This window comes from Gasterosteus aculeatus, chromosome 17 (genome assembly GCF_964276395.1).
Source record: "Gasterosteus aculeatus chromosome 17, fGasAcu3.hap1.1, whole genome shotgun sequence".
NCBI lineage: Eukaryota > Metazoa > Chordata > Actinopteri > Perciformes > Gasterosteidae > Gasterosteus > Gasterosteus aculeatus.
Window position 1 is genome coordinate 11,571,549 of NC_135705.1, and position 17,109 is coordinate 11,588,657.

Below are 17,109 nucleotides of genomic sequence, written 5' to 3' on the forward strand. Positions count from 1 at the left end.
TGAGAGCAAGTTAGTCAGCACTGCCTGACAGACTAAACGTAGGGAAAATCGCTACTGCTGAAATATCATTGACCAATCAGAAGAGCTGTATTACAGCACATGCGCAAAAACTGAGCATGATACGACTTTGCCAGGATTTAGCTTGACAATGTGTTACTTAGCTGACGTTACACACATGGTGGTAAATTAAAAGTAGTTGTAGGCGTCAAAACAAACCCCTTTTGTTAACTATAACCAGGTAAGAGCATTTCCATACTTTGATAAGGGCAACATTAGCTGTTAGCTAACATATCATGGAAACTTGTTAGCTCGATCAGTAGCAGTAAATCGTCCGTGTGGCTGGTGGCGCAGCCGGGTTCGTATGATCGAGTTGTTTGGCAGGTGATGGAGGCTGCGCTGTGTAACATATCTACTGTGTTGAGTAGCGGACAGGTTTGTTTTATTCTAAAGCGAGTTTGTTCAACTGCAGCCACACCACCATTTAATTGACGTCAGCTATCAGGACGAGAGGTCAAACCTTCCACGTTGTGTTCCGCTCCTGACTGGCGTTACCAAGTTTGTTTAATTAACTTGCACTATTTCAGTTTTATGAATTGCACTGAGGTTTCGATTCAAATTCTGGGCAGAATTTGAATTTTTTTCACGTGTATTTAGGACGACTTCTCACGCACCTTGACTTTTAACAGGTAAACCGTCATCTGTGCGTGGAGTCCCCTTATAAATGAAACCACTGTCATCAAATACGCCTCTTGTCAGCGGGAAAGGAAAGTTGGTGTCGCATAAAACGTGATTTGGTTGGCCTCAAAATGGATGTTAAAATATCAACATCCATTTTTATTTTACACCATTTCAAGCCTCAATATGGCTCGTGATCGGCATTTAAACATTTTAAACTGGCTCGTGAGCACGTGTAGGGTTTAATGTTTAATTGGTTAGTTCTGTGTTTATGTTCTTGATGGGCCAGTTCCTGGATGATTCCAGTCTTTGCCTATCTGATTTCCTGGTTGGACAGGTCTAGTTATGCCTGTTCTTTCAACATATCAGCTCACTGTTTATTGTTGACTTGGACCTGGAGCCCCTTATGTTGACGCTTCTGAGTCCTCGTTTGAAAACCCTAGGTGTATATTTACTAAGTTGTCACACGATTAAATTCAGTTTTCTTTTCTTTTCTCTATGGTGTTGATTTTGTGTGTGTGTGTGTGTGTATAAAAGCTTTCAAGGGCCCTAATTTGAGGCGTGCAACATTATAGATAATTTGCCAGTTTGGGAGTTGTCTGTAGATTTAGTGATTATTACAGCTGTTCAGTGCAGATTGCGGCTCAATGGTGTTCCATGAGGTCCAGGCTTTGGAGTAAGTCCGAGGAATAGATGAAGAAGTCAAGTTGTTTCTTACTGGCGTGGTCAATCCGACTTTACGACATTTGGTAAAGTCCAAATGAATCACACAGTTGATGAAATATCTTGTAATGCCCAGACTTCCTACACTTTTGCCAAATTCTTTCTGCTGGGAAACCTTGTCCTAATATCTTATCACGCACATGGTCGCCCATAGAGTTCAACACGATTAGTGCCGACACATTTAAAAATGCAGTTGGATAATCAAGGACAGAAATTCACGCAACGTGAGGACCAGTTCCAGTTAAAAAGCAGTGTATCCGATAATGAATGCACAATAGTGGACGAAATATAAAAAAAGAGAATAATTGTTCCTCTTTTGATACAACTTTTTAGTATAGTGAGGTGGCAGTTGAGGTTTAGTAGTTCCGTGTTACGCTTACAACATTGTGTACATAAAACCAGAGTCTGTGTGGAGACCGTAGTAGTTCTCAACAAAAAGTGAAACTAGTCTGCAATAAGATTATTGAGATACAAATTATATATAAATATGTCTTAGTGGATCAAAGGGAAAACCGGATTAACTTGAATGATTCTTTAACCACATGCGAAAAAAGCAGTCAACTGAAAAGCAGAGTAAAAACCTGCACATTGATATTTGTAGTCTTCATGTCTTTTTTGGAAGACATTCATTTGGCACTGTGAGGCATATCTTGTATCAGCATAATCAAAGGGAGATGACGTCCCCCTCTCGCCCAAAAGAATATAATTATAGTTTCATACCAGGTTAGGGAGAGATTACTATGAGAACCTGCGATCCACTGGCCTCGCAGGAAATACTTCTTTATTTACTTTCACAGGAAAGTACTTCTTTATGTGTGTTAAGGCTGACTGAACCAGCTGTTATTAGAGGGTGTGTTTAACCGGGATGAAACGGAGTAATTAAGTCTATCGTGGCGCGTGAGACGCATGGTTATTGAGAGATTAAGGACAGTTGTTCGGACTGGATTCATTTTGAGGAAAAGGATTGGAGTGAACTGATGAACCTGAACTTCATCCTCATGTGTGCCTGTTAAAATCTCACAGTATTAAAGTTAGTTTGGGATGGCAGCTGGTTTGTTATTGTTAAGGGAAACCAAAGTGTCCTGCCGACAAGTGATATAGAACAGGCATGCCCAGTGTTTGAGCTGTAACAAAGATAACACTGACTTACTTAGCCTGTATATTTCTGCCTAAACCTTAAAGATGGCGCATGGACAGTTTAATGAGATGTAAAAATGTATATGGTTATGGTTAAGTACTCCTACAGCTCAATGTAATAGCTTTTTTTGATAATCTTAATCTTTTCGTCATATTCTTGCCTTGTAGAAAAGATCATCCTTCTCACATGACGTTTTGTGGTGTTTGTGAACCATGAAATTACCAACGTTTTGCTCGTAACAAAAATTGCTCAAAATGAAATCTTGTTAAACCAATTCTTGCTACTTTCTTGCACTTTGATAATGCCAGTTACTGCAAGCGCATGTTCATTTGTGCAGTAAATGAAGTATCACACCGCTGGAACCTTTGACTGTTGGGAAAGCTGCTCCGTCTGCCGCCTCAGCTCGTCCTTGGCCTCACATGAGCCGTAGTCATGTGCTCTCCGAGGGGCTGCGCTCTGTCTCACATGACACCGGGTAGTAAAACACAATTGTCTGGCTGGACTTTGCTTCATCTTTCGCGTGGCAAATTCAAGAAGTACACTGTTATTCTCGGAAGGATGTATGTGGGCAAACTGAAACCCTGCAGTCATTGTTTCCTGTTTTGTTACTCTTTTGGCATTTCACGTTATTAATGTTGCTTAGTCATTTTTATGACTCGTGAATTTCCTGTTTGTTTGGGGGAAAGGACGACCAAGTTTTGCACAGTCATGACTTTTGTAAGTTGCTTATTGTGGAACATTTTTAATGTTCGTTTCTTTAGTATTTTCTTTGCCCCAAATTGTGTCGGTCTCCGAAATCAAAGTGTCACCAGATAATTACTGTTTTACCCTCAACATGTTTCATGGTAAATTCGGATCATGTAACTGCTGTTATTCCAGGCAAGCTGAAATTTATCCCTCAAGTTCCCAGCGATCCCTCAGCCTGCCCGGATGAAGGCCGAGCCAGAAGGAGACCTCCTCGAAGGTAACTGATAAGATGACAGAATCCTCTCATTACTGTGCTTCTTTTTCAAAGGATATTATACACATTCTGTGTCACTGCGCATGGGAACAGTTTAAAAGCAACATTACACATACATTTTCTCTGAATACATGTAACTGCAGCACTGTCATTTAACTAAAATTCATACTCTGCCAACATACTCTACAACAAAAGAATGAATAATTTTGTTCCCTGGAATCATTTGAGAAGGATATTATTAATAGTATTATTAATTTGCTTCACTTGTGAACTATTACGATTTGTGTGAGACAATGTAAGGGAAAAGGTAAAAGCCTCAAAAGGTCACTACATATTATTTTTACTAAAGGTTGTGTTTTATTCACTGCATCCTGAGCACCAGGTTTTGCTGTGTGTGTGTTTTTGCTTCCCTATCTTTGCGGTTTCTGCTTAGAAGCTTTATGCCGGGTTGTGGTTTTGACAATGACTAAAAGAGGGTTGATTAAGCCTGGGTCATATAAAAGCAGAGGCACTTTTTAGAAAAGTGGACTTTGGGACCAGCAGTAAGTTGGAAATGAAGGAAGGGAAGAATGAAAAGTCTAAACTCCGTGAGTAGTACACATTGTTTACCGGTATAATTAATAATTTATGTTGATGCTCTTTTGTGTATATAATCCTTTTAATTTCACTGTTCTCATAAAAGGTGATTTTAGTTTAATTGAGTGGACCTAAATTGCTTATGTAGCAGGTTGAGTTGCTTTTAACGTAACCGGGTTAAGCTGTTAATCTTTTCACATTGGTTGCTTCTGGTCATTTAACTGCCACAAATGACTTAATCTCGTGTACAGTTCCTGTGCAGTCACGTTTTAGAGACTGATTTAAACTTTTCCTAGATTAAATAATTAATAAAACTGTTTAATGCTTTGCAAATTTATGAGAAAAGCTTGAAATGTCTGTTTTGTTTTCAAATGGCGGAGTTGTTATTTCTTATGTATCTCGCCGTAATATAAACTAAGATTACTAATTTTCCATGGTCAACTGAACATTGTTGCAGTGCCACATCCGCAAATATGAGCAATAAACAGATCAGTAAAAGGTTATCATAACTAATCAATAAATTGGAATGACAAATGTATTCTGTAATGTCCTGATTCCTCTGAGCTGCTGAGAGACCGTATTTCTCAGAATCAGATGGGAATGCTTTGTGTTGCAGCAATGCACAACCTTTCCTCTCTTATGACTGATATCAGTTTTTCTTCTCTGTGGTTTTGTTAGAGGACTCTGCTCCGGAGAATGGAGTCGAGACAAACCAGTACAGCTCCGTCTCTCCTCCTGCTTCACCAGTGGCCCAGGACGAACCCTTCTCCACGTACTTTGAAGACAAGGTGGCCATTCCTGACAATGTCAGCCAGGTACGGTCTCACATCCGCCGCTTCAGCTAAACTGGGGTGAAATATCTGTTCACATGTTATCGTATAAGTATAGCTCTGATTGTTAATTTGAACAAGCAAGTGTGATGATTTCACCCATTGGCGTTTATTAGCTTTGTTTGGGAAGCAAAACTCATTTTTATTTTATTCAAAATTGATAATGCTGTCTCTCTACTCAGGTGTTCAGCTTCCGTAAACTCTGGGCGTTCACTGGACCAGGTTTTTTGATGAGCATTGCTTACTTGGATCCAGGGAACATCGAGTCTGATCTGCAGTCTGGAGCTAAAGCTGGCTTTAAGGTGACAACTAGAGAAATAGAGCTGGCTCCCTTTTTTGGTAGTGACACAAACTATCAAAAAAAATTCTCTCAGCATCCTACGTACTACGAGTGTGTGTTATTCCGAGACAACTATTTTTGGTGTATTATTAAAGGAAATACCAGTTTCAAATGTCAGCTTTATAGCATGACCGAGATCAAAATGTATTCAGTGCAGCCATTTGACTTTTGTCTGCTGAGCTAATGTGGAAGGTGACAAATCTGACTAATGTCTCTCTTTCTGTCTCAGCTCCTGTGGATTCTCCTCGGAGCCACCATCATCGGGCTGCTGTTGCAGAGGTTAGCTGCACGCCTCGGGGTCGTCACTGGGATGCACCTGGCCGAAGTCTGCAACCGCCAATATCCAACAGTGAGCTTTCCCAATTCTCATCACTTATCTTTTCTTTTGTTTTCTTGTTGTACATTAACTTTTTTTTCATGCGTTGGACTCTAAATGTGAAATAAGAGCAAGGATTGGATCGGCCCGTTCTTGGTATTATGTGGCAGGATGAGATGCCAACATAAAGGACGCATCAGATCTAGAAGATTCAACTGTGCTCACTAATTCAATCAGCTGCTGCCTGATCGCATTGTCAATCATTCTTTCTTATTTTTCAGGTTCCTCGGATCATTCTCTGGCTGATGGTTGAGCTGGCGATCATTGGCTCTGACATGCAGGAGGTTATTGGCTGTGCCATAGCGCTCAACCTTCTGTCTATGGGCGGGTAACTTCTTCACTGCTTGTCCATTAAAAGTGACTGTGAACATTTTGAGAGATTGTAAGAGTGTATTTCTTTCATGATGAGAAGTCACTGTAGTTCCGCTCTTTGTCTTTCAGTATTCCACTTTGGGGAGGAGTCCTCATAACCATCACAGACACATTTGTGTTCCTCTTTCTAGACAAATACGGTATGGATCCACCATCTTTTACCCGTCAATCACTGTCTATGAAAGCTGTGCATCCCAGTGTTGATACAGTTTTTCACCCCCCTTGCAGGCCTAAGGAAACTTGAAGCTTTCTTTGGTTTTCTTATCACCATAATGGCACTCAGCTTTGGTTACGAGGTAATAGTCCCTCACAAATTCCAATATAATTCATGATAAGTGCTTGTGGACAACTGATAAGCTGTCACCATGACTTGTAATGACTGATGTTTTGTCCTCAGTATGTGCTGGTCAGGCCAAACCAAGGGGAGCTGCTGAAGGGGATGTTCGTACCTTACTGTGCCGACTGTGGGCCCGTGCAGCTGGAGCAGGCCGTGGGAATCGTGGGAGCCGTCATCATGCCCCACAACATCTACTTGCACTCAGCGCTGGTCAAGGTGAGAGGGATATTTGTTTTCATCCAATGAAGCAAGAATTTGTGCAAGAAATAATTTGACACCTTGATTAATACATGTTACCGAAGAGTTATTTTTATCAACAACATGGAACATAATTGTTACAAAACTGTTCACATAGTTAGAACTTGTCTCAGGAAGCGGGTGTTTTGATAAGCTGTCTCATGCGTGTTTCTTAGAGAATTTTAGAGAATTTTGGAGTATATCTGTTAGTGTCTGACATGCCAAATAAATTATACCATATAATCAGTAATTGCCACTTTTAAAACATTAATGCATACTTTGGGTGTTTAATTGAAAGTTGACTGTCCTTTTGTTTTTTCCTACCAGTCTCGGGACATTGATCGCAAAAATAAGAATGAAGTAAAGGAAGCTAACAAGTACTACTTCATCGAGTCATCTGTTGCTCTCTTCATCTCGTTTCTCATCAACGTCTTTGTCGTAGCAGTCTTTGCTCAGGCCTTCTTCAATAAAACCAATATTGAAATGGTTGGTAACCAGTATTAATCATCTTTTTCTCTTTACTGCTGATGCTAAAACAGTGTGATTATTTATTTCTGATAAGTACTCTTGACACAAAGTGTGGCAAGCTGTGGCTTAACGTATGTTTGTATTTGTGCTTGCAGCATATGCATTGCAACGCAACCGACAGCCCATACGCAAATGTCTTCCCTCTCAACAACCACACACTCGAGGTGGACATCTACAAAGGGGTATGTTTCATCCTTCCAACAGCAACAACAATAAATCCTGACTTTGCGTTTTTCCGTACCATCCATCCATCCATCCATCCATCATCAAACCGCTTATCCTGCACACAGGGTCGCGGGGGGGCTGGAGTCCATCCCAGCCAACTTCGGGCGATAGACAGGGTTTTTCCGTACCTATACTTGATATTTTAAGTGCATGTGCGCAATCGCACCGACAAGTATGGGAAACTGTAATGCGTTATGAGTACCCGCGAGTGGCCCTGTCGTGATATGCAATAAATTGCCATATCGCACAATATAGGAAAATCGGTGTGATAATTTATGGTGGTGCAATATTCATTTTGCATATGAATGAACGTCACCAACATTTTAGTCAATCGCGCTTCCCTCTTGTCTGCTTTCATTTTCGGATGCGGAGCTTGGGCAGCGTCTCCACGCGCAGAGTGGACACTGTTTATGAAGTGATGAAGTGTTATTTTTCGTGACATCTACAGACAATTAGGATTGGACTTTGTTACGAAGCCAGAATCTTCATCTATTTTTTTTTTTTTTTTTTTGGGGCTTTAAGCTGAATGAGAGAGGAGAGCCAATAAAGTGAACGAGCCATAATGTCGACTTTGTTTAAAAACAGTGGCAACGGAAACGGGTCTAACGGAAACAGAACTAAGCTAAAATATCACCTAAAGACAACAACAACCATCCGCCCGGTCTTTCCACCTGAACTACTGTCGTTTCCTCCGGACTGCCGCGTTCCTCTTTGGCCGGCCGATTGGTAGCGGGACCGAGCCGTCCGGTCTCTCCAAGCAGCGCGGAGCCCTGCCAGTGGTTGAAGCCCCCCAGCTGCCGCGGCGCTTTTGCGCTGGACACATTTTCTCGAACCCTAGGATATATTTTTTCACATTCCGTTTCTAATGTCTAACCTGACGAATAAAACATTCTATGTTCTTTGAAAGAGCGTACTTGTAATACGATGTGATTATATTGTCATTATGTTATCAGGGCATAAAATGGTCGGAAAATAGCAATAATATCGCGTATCGCAATAAATTTGATATCATGACAGTCCTACCCTTGAGTACATAATGTACACGCCTTGTACACTACATGGACGTGTACAATCGGAAGTATCCAAATTCAGATATAGTACATTTGTATAGTGTGTATATAGTACAACATCTGTACTATTTATATCATAGGGACATAGAAAAGGAACACGGCACATTTACTTGTATACCTATTTATGACAGACATTCATGCTGTGTCCCTGTTCCATACCACAAACTCATCGTACTAATTGTAGAGTTTATATTGTATACTAGTCTGTATATTGTGTTTTCTTAGGATGAGCTAAATCGACCCACTCAAGTATTTAGAAACAAGATACCATTCGTTTAGTACACGTTTGCTATTAATTGATCATACAGGTGCCGCTAATAACATAAAGGATTATGTCTTGTTATTTGATGCCTCTGTTAACCCTGCTTACACAATATCAGGACACTGGAGGAGCGTCACATCAAGGCATGATGCAAGATGCAAAACCAATCCTCTCTGTCCTTTAATCAGGCAGATGAATTGAACACCTCCATGAATGGCTCATTGTTAATTGGGGCTCATTGCCACAACATACGAGTTAAAAAGAAAATGTAAATTCAAGGAACCAAGTCCCTGACTTTTAAGTGATGATAGATGTATGGTTGATCATTTCTTTCCCTGTGTGTGTATATCTGTGTGTTCAGGGAGTGGTCCTGGGCTGTTTCTTTGGCCCTGCAGCCCTTTACATCTGGGCGGTGGGGATCCTGGCAGCTGGACAGAGTTCTACCATGACCGGCACTTACTCTGGGCAGTTTGTCATGGAGGTCAGTAGGTCTGTTGGTTATATCGCAGAAAATGGGTTTAAAAAAGTCTGTATTCTCATGTTCTTGTGTTTTGTTTACAAAGGGTTTCCTAAACCTTCGGTGGTCCCGTTTTGCACGTGTGCTGCTGACCCGCTCCATCGCCATCACACCTACACTCCTGGTAGCCATTTTTCAAGACGTTGAGCATCTGACCGGGATGAACGACTTCCTCAACGTGCTTCAAAGCATGCAGGTTAGGAGGAATAACTTAAAAACACCCTCACTATTCATTAATTTTATATCAAAATCCTCAAGATTAACCTACTCTTACTTGGTCCTTTTGTGAAGTACATAATACTGTAATATCTGTTCAACAGCTTCCATTTGCTTTGATCCCAATTCTGACCTTCACAAGTCTGACGTCCATAATGAACGACTTTGCAAATGGAATGTGAGTGAAATGTTTTCACTTTATGATTAATTCCTTACTTGGGATGTCGCTTCATATCAAAGTCAATTCAGCTTGAAAATAAGGAACTGAAAGGCACGACCTCTGCTCAACAAATACACCTTCTATCTAGGTGGTGTATTTGTTGAGGTGGAGTTCTTTGTTTAGATATTCATTGTGGAATTGTGGAAACTGCAACACATCTGCTTCATGTTTTTTTGTTTTTGTTTTTTGCTGGTGTTTACCAAATGTTCCTCTTTCTCACAATTGGGCAAATCATATAGATTAAACACATTTAAGATTAAATACATTTTTAAGAAAAATGTTTTTTGTGGGCAGGGATTTACTCAGTATTGTTACTGTTATGTAATGTTTAGTCTTTCAAGGCGACTGTACATTTGAGAAGATATTTCTTAATGGTCTTCCTGTTTCTTTAGGGTATGGAAGATTTCGGGGGGCGTGGTCATCCTGGTGGTTTGTGCAATTAACATGTACTTTGTGGTGGTTTACGTGACGGCGCTGGACAGTGTGCTGTTCTACGTATTCGCTGCGCTGCTCTCCGTAGCCTATCTCTGCTTTGTTGGCTACCTGGTGAGTCAGATCGCTGCAACTTTACGTTCACTTCTCAGACACTTTATACACCATGAATATTTGACAAACTATAGTTCTGTAAACTGGTTACTATGTTTAAATGATTCTTATTTAACTCCAGGCTGTCTAGGGATATATTGATCTTACTGCACAAAATATGTGCATGTGTACATATAGTGAACTAAAAAATGTGCACAACCGGTTTGTCTTGACTTTTGTTTACAGGCATGGCACTGTTTGGTTGCTTTGGGGGTTTCCTGCCTGGACTTTTGCGGCAGGGTAAGCAATCAACCTGCTGTTTTTATAGAGGAGCAGTCTGAGTACGACTCCTAGAGCACAACAGGACAGTAACCACCAGCATTCCTCTTTCCTCTTGGAGACTCTTGAGCCCTGTACACAACCAATACTTTCCTCGGATCATGTAGGCTGATGAAAGCACCTATTTCTGCTGTTGTCGCATTTGTATCTGTGTAGGGCTGGGTATCAGACTTTGGTACTGTCAAGGTTACCAATAAACTAAATTAATCCTAAACCTGCACAGAAAACCCCCCTGTTAGATCCTTGAGAAGACTTGTATAAAGCATTGGCAGAGCAATAGTGGTTAATCCTCAAGTGGAACACTGCATCCACCTCTGCTTAGAAAGCAGCATACTGTAACATGAGTTGTTTCTAAGTGAAATTATCCGTACCACCATTTTTATGAAACTGAGCTTAACTAGAACAACTAGGAGTTCAGCTTGTATTTTCTCTGCATCTTTGTGAGAGATGCATTCCAAATTCCTGAATCATCCTGAGAAGGATGATGGATTACATTAGTTAAAATGATAATAAATTACATCCTAAAAGAGTCCAAGTTAATTATCGCAAACTCAAGTTTGAGAAGCAGAGCAGCACAGAAAGATATGAAACAACAACGATGGCTTTTGCGTTTCTGCTGTCGACTTTGTCCTCATTTCTTTCATATTGTTATTTTATTTGGTATTCGCTGACTGAAAAGCAAGCACTGTGCTCTATGTAAGCCTTTTAAACCTCTTTCCACTACCTCAACACCCTGTAGTAGTTTTATTCACTGGATCTTTTGTAGTTCACATTTCAATACCAATACATATTTTTAGTAGAATGTAATTTACAAGAACGTCATGTTAATCTCCACTATCTGTATTAAAAAGCACCAAGTGATATCCAGCCCTAACTTTGCGGAAAAAATCTAAACCTTTTGGTGTATCATTTTGATATTGTCAGCTAATTACTGTTTAAGATGTCAAACAAGCTAAAGTTTCAGTATTATGCATACATTACACATGTACTGCCTGTTTCATGTCCCAGTTCTGTCTTTGCTCTGTATAACAAGTTCAGATTCCATACTAAAGTCTGAAATTAAGATGTATTTATTTTTCTTCAAGTTTAAATGATCAACATGAGCCTTTAACTGTAAGATCAGATTTGACCAAAACCGGCTTGAGTAGAGGATCATTGTTGTTTGTTATTGATCTGGTCTGGTGGAGCCTGATCAAACATATTGGATTATTGTCATCAAAACCAATCTGGCTCATGATATAACTTCAGCGTGCGCGTTGACCTAGACATATTAGTTGACACTAGTTAACTCAAAAGGACTGCAGCTTTGCCCTCTTTTAGTGGCTAAATAATCAGGAGCAAGCAAGGTGGTTTAATTCACTATAGTCTATTTGAATTCTTATCAATTCAAACAGAATATAATGGATGATCAGTTCATAGAATTATTCATTTATTTCCTTTTAGTTAAACCATTCAAGTATTCATTTGTTTCCTTTTAGTTAAAGTTGATAAACCTCGATCACATTTACTCGGTACTGCTTTTCTGTGGGTTTTCATAGAAAATATTGTTATATAAAGGTCCCACTGCAATACACTCCTGAATGAAAATGTGACTTATTTACACTGCTCTGCAGGGAAGGAAAGATGTACGTGGTAACTTAAAAATAATTTTGTGGTCATACTTATTGTTATGACAAAGCTGTGTTTAAAAGAGGTTACAGGCTTTAATCTATCTTTAGCAGTCATTTTGTGAATCACACTACAAAAATAACCCCGCTCAAAATGAAATAAAGGCCGCACAGATTCATTTAAGTGTAGAAAATAGATTTGACTAATTCTGATTCAAATTAAACAAGAAACAGTCTTCCCAGCGCCTTGAACTGATTTATTTGAGATTTCCTTATGTGAATGAAAAGGTTTTGCTCCCTTGTTGACAACTGAAGTGTTGTTGTTTTTTGTTCTCCCTTCTCAATGTTGTTAGTTTATTTTATAAATGTGTATCAGTTTATTTCTACTGAGAATGAAACTACTAATAATAAATACTGTATATTTCTAACGCAAGTCCGCTGGACTGCAGACCTGCTTGTAGGTCAAAATAAAGCTAAATATGTTGTTTTCCTGAAACAATAGAATCATTTGGTAAACCTGTTAAAGAGAATTAAAAATGTAAAAAGGAATTACTGATTTATTAATGTATCATCACTCCCACAGTCATTATTCAATGTTTAGCTGAGACTAAAGTTAACACACAAGCCGCCTTTATAACATGGTTAAACACAAAGTTTAGCAGCTGCTGTTGGAGCTAAAAAAAAAAAATAGTAATTCTACAACAACACGTCGTGTTGGTCAAGTATGCATGTAAAATGTGCGTACTTACCATGATGTTTGAAATGGGTTTGTAGCTTACAGTATATACATTGATCACAGAAAAGACCTAAGGTTATTGTCTTAGAAGTTCAGCTTTTATTGTGGTGGATCAGGTACCGTTGCAGCTCTCTGGTTCACAGTTCTCTAAAGCGCTCACAAGGTTTCTCTCGTGGGTGATATTAATACTTCACTGACAAAAGAAAAGCATGGCACCAGCACATTTGAACAGTAACAGAGAGAATGGCAATTTGTTCACTGAAGCTATATGTCATTGCTGCTCTTTGGGATTGAATGTCTTCTACTGTTTAAGGATCCCTTGTGTTCAAATAAACAGGAAATAATGGATATATGGACAATTGTTGTTTCATCTTCTGTCTTAAAGCCCATAAATCAATCTTAACTGTTAGTCCACTATAAAAAAGAACTGAATCATATAATATATTAATGTTAAAATAAGTAAGGTAATCCAACCTCCCTATTTTAAAAGATAAAAAGGTAGAAAATGAAAACCTCCAGCCTCGTTTAATTTTTCTAGTTTTCTCATGACAGTTTTAAAGTAACGATGGATATTTTGAGGGAGTTTTGTGATTAGATGTTACTGTAGTAAGTAAAGTACTAATCATGATAACTTTCCCTATTTTATAACTAGCTAAGTATATAATAATAACTCAATGGTCAAAGGGGCCAATTCTTTTTTCTAGGACATTTTGTCAGGAATAGAAATGCTCTTTTGCAGGACTTTCCTGGATTAAATAAGGAAAGTGTGGAAGAGTATCACTTTGACCCAAGGTGAGCCCTCTGTAATAAAAAAAAAAAAATCCGAATTAGAATTCAACACTGATCAAAGCACATCATTGATTTGGATTTTGTTTAAATATTTAATTCATCATAATTACACTAAGCTGAACTTCAGTTAACCCCCTTCTGTGTGTCTGCACTCTGTAGGTCTAGATTCCCTTAAACAAAGAAAATTATACTGCTTATTGTATATGACTATAAATATAAAAAGCACTGCAGTAACACCGATGATTTAAATGTCACTCTAAACACAATTTGTGTAGCTAAAAAGTAGGTGTGTGTGTTTTTTTCTCTCAGTGAAACACAATGATGGGGATTTTCCTTAATTACACAGCAATACAAATCATAGAAATCAATACATCAGCTAAAAATCATTTTTTTGTATGTGTTTGGTGCAGCGCTCTCCTGACTGATGAAACGTGCCCCTCTTGTCTCTCTTTCAGATGCAGCTGTCACGGCACACAGATATCTACTTACTGACTGACATGGACACTGATACTGACACTCGGGTTGAGAGATAGAAGACGTTGTGATCGAATGTTCAAGTGAAGACCCGACAGAAGAGTGGGACCACTGCAGCTTGGCCAGTATGCGTTTGTCTTTGCCTCTCGGAGTGCCTAACGTGGTTTTTTTAAAGTGTTCTTTCAGTACGCAGCACGGAACACACCAATGTCTAATGCAATGACACATGTTTTTCATCACAACGCTAAATAATGTTTACAAAAAACATTTAGTATACATGAACTTCTAAGTGACTGTGACACAGTGAACCATATGACATTCAGAAACACTGCACTCTAATTACTGCTTATTATTCCAGGTTATTGAGATGTCTTGTCTTTAGTGATGCTGTTGTCGGATTTCAGCCGGTGCATTACTAATGATGCCATGGACAGATATGCAGAGAATGGACAGCAGCCAGAAACTTTCATTTATTTGAATTTTGTCCACGAGTTTTTGGTTTAGTTAACATGCTTTAAAACAAAACAGATTTCAATTACATTTTGTTTTTGAATTTGGTCGCACACAATCAGAGTAAGAACAGGAAAAAAGTCTAGAGAAGATTCTGTGTGTTTTATTCATAAAGAAACACTAAAGCTGCAGTATGCTGTTAACAATGATTTAGCATTTGTTGGGGACCATCTTATATATCTAATGTTCAGATAAAATCTGAAGTGATCTAAAAAGTAAATTTAATCTAAATGCTAACATTAAGCGAATACTAATTCAGTCTAATACATTATTATGAATATATTAATTTAGAGATTTAACACTTAATAATAAAAGTGTAATAATATAATATAAATAATATTTGATTTCCTCTGTGTTGAGCTATAAAAGAGTGACAGTTTTATGTCATTTTAAGCACAGTTATGCATCTTTTTTAGATGCTTAAAAACGTCTGTTCTTGGAGAGAACATCTTTACGTCGTTATGTGTTTCCAGATAGTTTAAGGGCCAGTCATACTTAATAGTGAATTAAGTCACCATGCGCAGCTCCTCTTGATAATTTATTTATCCCACACATTAGACTCTAATTTGGTATATTACTTTTAGTTATTTATTATTTCCCAAATGTCATTCTCAGTTAAGTCTCGGACAGTTTATTTGATATTTTCTTTAACTTCGGCTTTTGGGGGGTTTTGAAAACTTTTTTTTCATTTAAACATTTGTGTGATATTGTGATTTGTGCAGAAGTGCATAACATTACAGAAAAATATGGCATTTATTCTATGAAATGAACATAACTTCCAACTGTGGTGCAAATATACGAGGTACAGTAAATGCTAAATATGAAAAGAGGTGTTGCTTAATGAGTAGCAGCATTGGTCATGTTGTATCTCAGGGATCCTTGTGTCCTAACAAGATGCTTTTTGTTACTCAACTGCTGTTTACCAGGTGTTACATTGGAGTTTGTGATTTTACAAAAGCAAATGTTTCTGATTGGGAAGGGCGGACTCTTGCGTGTCTTCTTAATTACTTTACAAACTTACCTTTTTTTAAAAGTTGTATTTTACAGAAAACTAGATAATTAATAACAATAAGTAGAAACAGTATAAGGAAGACCGTAAAGAATTTGTAATAACAACTCCAACATTTTCCATGCAGGCGACTGCAGTGCCTCTTGTGTTCACCATTGTGCCTAATTTCTTGGATCCCTAGCACGCTACCCAGCCAAAAACGATGAACAACCCAAGAATCTCACATTGTTGTACATAAGTAAAATCATCAGAATTATTGTACGAATACACGCGGTAGGGTTGCAAAAGAAACACTTTTTTTTTGTGTGTGTAAAAAATTTTAAAAAAGGAAGAAAAAAAAACTTTTAGTGAAATGTATGTAATAAATGGTAATGTCCTCATTTGGTATGTGTTGCATTGTGTCTGAATATGGGAACGCCTGGTGGGATTCACAGAGACCCGTTTCAGTTTCCATTCCCAGTAAGGAAATTGCCCCTGTGCTGTAAATTAGATTAAATGTTTTTGTATTGGATTCAGTAATCCATTAATGAGCCCCTTCTAGAAGGTTTTCTGATTATTTGTCCTGTCACCAGATCTGTTGTTTATATGATGTGCCATCAATCTAATGTTTGTCTAATCTTTTTTTTCTGGTTGTATATAAAAAGTAAAACTACTTTTTATGAATCAATATTGTTTCTAAATATCTTAATTCTTTTAATGACTTACTATTCGTTTTGCAGTGTTTTCTTTAACTTGTCTTTTTTTAATGTATTTAGCACTTACATATAATGCACGTTATAACATGTTGGCACTCCTGTGTTAAATACATAGTTATTATAAGATATAATGCTATTGACTTTTAAGGACTACAACCAGGGGGGTATTCCAGAAAGCGGGTTATGTGAAAACTCAGAGGAAGTTAACCCTGCGATCAGGGACACTGAGTTATCCATTCCAGATAGAGAGGTAACTGAAACTCTTGAGTCAATCACCATGGTAACAGACTCTGTGAACATAACCTGCTCGCTGGCAGGTTTACTATAAGAAACCCAGAGTTTCTACCGTCTCCTCCCACATGAAGAAAGCTGGTAGACATGGATTGCCTAATCCTACCAAATCCAATTGACATTAAAGCCTTAGTGATTCGAAATGCTTTACGTCGCAAGAGTGTCTTCCGACCCAGGTTAGACGTTTTATCATTTCCAGAGGAATTTCTTTTAGAACGCTACCGCTTTACTGGTAACTAGGAAACCTATGGACAACATTTAATTCGTATAGTTCCACATACAGATTTAACATGGTATTGACCAAAAATCTCACCGTTTGAAGCTGTGCTGTGGACATTGATGGACCCTCCTCCTGGTGATGCCCAACCATGTTCTGTTCATGGACAAGAATGTGCTGTCCATCCCGGGAGTGGGATCCCTCCTCTGACGTTCTCCCTACAAGATTTCTTCCCTTTTTTTCCCTCTTGGAAGGGTTTTTTTGGGGAGTTTTTCCTGTGCCGATGGTGGGTTTCGGGGCAGAGGATGTCGTAT

At 38.7% G+C, this 17,109-nt stretch overlaps 1 protein-coding gene across 7 annotated transcripts; it reads left to right on the forward strand.

The window, feature by feature from the left end:
* The first annotated feature begins 8 nt into the window (after nt 1-8).
* On the forward strand, nt 9-16,259 carry LOC120835310 (natural resistance-associated macrophage protein 2). Of its 7 annotated transcripts, none has more exons than XM_040204159.2 (17): nt 9-238; nt 3,416-3,500; nt 4,752-4,888; nt 5,086-5,205; nt 5,473-5,592; nt 5,841-5,947; nt 6,061-6,131; nt 6,220-6,287; nt 6,389-6,544; nt 6,893-7,051; nt 7,189-7,275; nt 9,012-9,131; nt 9,214-9,363; nt 9,488-9,561; nt 9,996-10,149; nt 10,375-10,428; nt 14,055-16,259. In XM_040204159.2, the coding sequence occupies exons 2-17, from the start codon at nt 3,467-3,469 to the stop codon at nt 14,130-14,132; spliced, it is 1,689 nt and encodes a 562-aa protein (XP_040060093.1). In that variant the 5' UTR covers nt 9-238; nt 3,416-3,466; the 3' UTR covers nt 14,133-16,259. The 7 variants fall into 7 exon arrangements, with proteins under 7 accessions (XP_040060093.1, XP_077948324.1, XP_077948320.1 ...); XM_040204160.2 differs by lacking the exon at nt 9-238 and adding an exon at nt 2,847-3,253; XM_078092198.1 differs by lacking the exon at nt 14,055-16,259 and having other exon boundaries at nt 82-238; nt 10,375-13,158.
* The last annotated feature ends 850 nt before the right edge of the window (nt 16,260-17,109 follow it).